Below are 3,559 nucleotides of genomic sequence, written 5' to 3' on the forward strand. Positions count from 1 at the left end.
TCTTCTCCAGAGCGTACCAATGCCTTGCATTTATAGAAGTAGGGGATTTGGTTCTGATTTGGTTTCTCTTCTCTTTTTCCAGTGTGAGTTTGGGAAGGAAAGATTCTTTTTTGTGCAATAAAGGGGCGTGTGGCTCTAGGTAAACATGTGATTTGGTTAGCTCAAGTTTGGGTTTTTGTTGTTTCCTAAGTAAGTATTCTAGTTGGCTTATAAGGGAGAAAGAAGGATATATCTGTTTCCTCTCAAACCTTTCCACGCGAAGCCAAAATCATGGGCTTGGATAAATCTTTTTTCTCTCAAGGTTTCACAATTCGAATTCTACGTAGGCCTTGTGAACTTCCGTATCCATCCACACCACAAACTACTCGGCAAGCCTCGTTACATGGCTTCGGCTCTTTTAAGCATGTCGCATGCAAGGTGTGACATGTATTATAATATTAATGTATTACTATCATAATACGGCTTGGCATGGTAGATATGCGGCAGTTGCATGGGCTTGGAGTCTAATAAATTATTAATTTTATTGACGTGGCATGCTCATAAATTGGCTTATTCTCCGTTACGCACTTTATGCATGGTTTTAAGCTCGGCTTTGAGACATGAATGGGCTTCCAAATGACATTTTTGGGCCTCAACAAAGGATATCATGTGAATTTTCCTTTCTTAGTTAATTTAATGTAAAATTAAAAAAGTATAATCTAAATGGTTATTTTTATAGTAGTAAAAAAAATAAAAATAGTAAAATTTGAAGGAATGATCCTCCATAAAACTCGAAACTGATAGCTATGTATGTCGTGGTTGTGGAACTCCAAGTTTTTTTAATACTGTTGGATTTTGGAATCTAATGAGGTAATATGTTTCAGAATTGACCCTCGACCTATCAGGCCTTAGGGACTTCAAGTTTGATTTAGTTTGCCTCTTAAACTGGCGGTGTTCTTTCCTGTGTATATATACGTGTGAAGAATTCATGTGGAACAAAACTGTAAAAATGCGTGAAACTGAAACTCCTGAAGACAGGGTGGTCGAAATCCTGTCCAAGTTGCCGACCAAGTCTCTGATGCGATTCAAATGTATACGTAAGTCTTGGTGCACTCTCATCAATAGTCCAAGTTTTGTGGAAAAACACCTCAACAATTCTGTGGACAACAAACTCTCATCCGCCATTTGTATCCTTTTTAACCGTTCTCAGCCTCACATTTTCCCGGACCATAATTGGAAACAAGAAGTTTTATGGTCCATGATTAATATTTCCATTGATAGTGATGAGCATAACCTTCATTATGATGTTGGGGACCTAAATATACCGTTTCCATTGGAAGATCATGATTTTGTTCAAATTCTCGGTTATTGCAATGGGATTGTTTGTGTAATAGCAGGGGAAAATGTTCTTTTATGCAATCCTGCAACAAGGGAATTCATGCAACTTCCCGATTCATGCCTTCTTCTACCCCCTGCCGATGGAAAATTTGAATTGGATACAACATTTGAAGCACTGGGATTTGGCTATGATTGCAAAGCTAAAGAATATAAGGTTGTGCAAATTATAGAAAATTGTGAGTATTCAGATGATGAGCAAACATACTATCATTGTACTACTTTTCCTCACACGGCTGAGGTATACACCATGACTGCTAACTCTTGGAAAGAGATCAAGATTGATATATCAAGTAATACCTATTCCTGGTCTTGTTCGGTGTACTTGAAGGGATTTTGTTATTGGTATGCAACGGATGGCGAGGAATACGTACTTTCATTTGATTTAGGTGATGAGACATTTCATAGAATACAATTGCCTTTTAGGGGAGAATCCGGTTTTACATTTTTTTACATTTTTCTTCGTAATGAATCCCTTGCTTCTTTTTGCTCTCGTTACAATAAAAGTGGGGATTCTCAATCATATGAAATTTGGGTAATGGACGACTATGATGGAGATAAGAGATCATGGACAAAACTCCTAACCATTGGACCCTTACAAGGCATTGAGAAGCCTTTGACATTTTGGAAAAGTGAGGAGCTTCTTATGCTTGCCTCCGATGGAAGAGCCACCTCTTATAATTCTATTACCGGAAATATCAAGTATCTTCATATTCCTCCTATTCTCAATAAGGTTGTAGATTTTCAAGCTCTAATTTACGTGGAAAGTATTGTCCCACTTAAGTGAGTTTGAGGGCAAAGTTCCATTTTCTCCTCTTTAATTTGTATGCATGATATAAGGCTTGAGTTTGCATCTTTTAATTTAATTGCTCTATGGCCTTCGTACTATGTTTGCTTATCATGAAAGGCCTTTAGTTTTTGTGCTTTCCATATTTTGTAAGTTATTCAATTTGAAAGTGTATGATAATTAATTTCCTTTAGAGTTAATTAATAATAACAATTCCCTTATGTATTCGGTTTTTTTTTTTTCCTTCAAAATGCCCTTCTTAAAACCCTAATAAGTTTTTACTCATTTAACACAATCAAGTTTAACCTTCTAGCGTAGAAGTGCAAATATTTATATGACACGCACTGACCCAATGACCACATGTTAAGAGGTCGTAATGTGTTGGCCGCCACTAAATTGACAATATAACCCAATCGTAAAATGACATCACACGGTCAACTTAGAGACGAAAGCTCATAAGAAAATAATTATGTGAATGAATTGGAACCAAAACGCTCATTAATGAAATCAAATTTAACTACAAGGCAAAGCTTGATCAATCTCCCCACTTGGGAACACATGTTTGGGAATACAATCCCATTATTATCACATCAATTCAGAGCATAAGGTAGTTCACACAACAATAACACAATAAAATGTAGTGCAATGCATAATCAAAAGTACGATTATGCGATTATTACAAACTAGGTAAAAATGCAGTAAGGGAATCATCACCAAGTCCGTCGGTGAAAATCTAACTGCCAAGCCCACTCGTCATTTGTAGGGATTTCCTTGTGCTCGCTATGTCCTGAGGGGTCAAAAAACATAATGTGACTGGATCAAGTTTATCTAGTCAAAAACTCCATATATATATATATATATATATATATATATATATATATATATCAAGTTTATCTAGTCAAAAACTCCATATATATATTAATACTGCCATAATAGTAATACAATTCATATCCCAAGCTCGTCATATCGAAGAAAGTGATTCAATCAGACAATCAAGGTAATTCAAGTTGTATAGCAAGCTAGTGAAATAGCATCTACGTGACCGATGACTAGCGTCTACTAGCGAATTGAGCCTCTACTAGAGATATTAGTACCTGCAATAAACTACAGCTATAGCTAGCTATACGGTATGTATGATGACCATGTGGTGAAAATAAATCACCAATAGTTTCAGGATATCAATCAAGTTTAACTATATTTAAGTCGCCTCAAAGACTACTCATTAAATATTTCAATTTACCACCCTGAAGTTTCTTGGTTTTCAATATTTCATACGTGAAGATTTTCTCGTCTCAGTTTAGTACCTAACTTTCATACATTAGTTAAGTTTTCTATCATAACCTTCGTTAATTGATGATGTGGCGTCCACATGGACAATAATTACACACCACATGTCAA

The 3,559-nt window shown here is 35.9% G+C and overlaps 1 protein-coding gene across 1 annotated transcript; it reads left to right on the plus strand.

Moving 5' to 3' along the window:
• Positions 1 to 889: 889 nt before the first annotated feature.
• On the plus strand, positions 890 to 2,381 carry LOC126612024 (F-box/kelch-repeat protein At3g06240-like). The gene has a single exon (XM_050280317.1). It carries the CDS (start codon positions 968 to 970, stop codon positions 2,159 to 2,161), a length of 1,194 nt encoding a protein of 397 aa, XP_050136274.1. The 5' UTR covers positions 890 to 967; the 3' UTR covers positions 2,162 to 2,381.
• The last annotated feature ends 1,178 nt before the right edge of the window (positions 2,382 to 3,559 follow it).

This window comes from Malus sylvestris, chromosome 17 (genome assembly GCF_916048215.2).
Source record: "Malus sylvestris chromosome 17, drMalSylv7.2, whole genome shotgun sequence".
In the NCBI taxonomy this organism is placed as follows: domain Eukaryota; kingdom Viridiplantae; phylum Streptophyta; class Magnoliopsida; order Rosales; family Rosaceae; genus Malus; species Malus sylvestris.

Excerpts from the sequence above, each read along its gene's own strand:
- LOC126612024 (XM_050280317.1), top strand. The coding sequence starts at position 968 with ATGTGGAACAAAACTGTAAAAATGCGTGAAACTGAAACTCCTGAAGAC.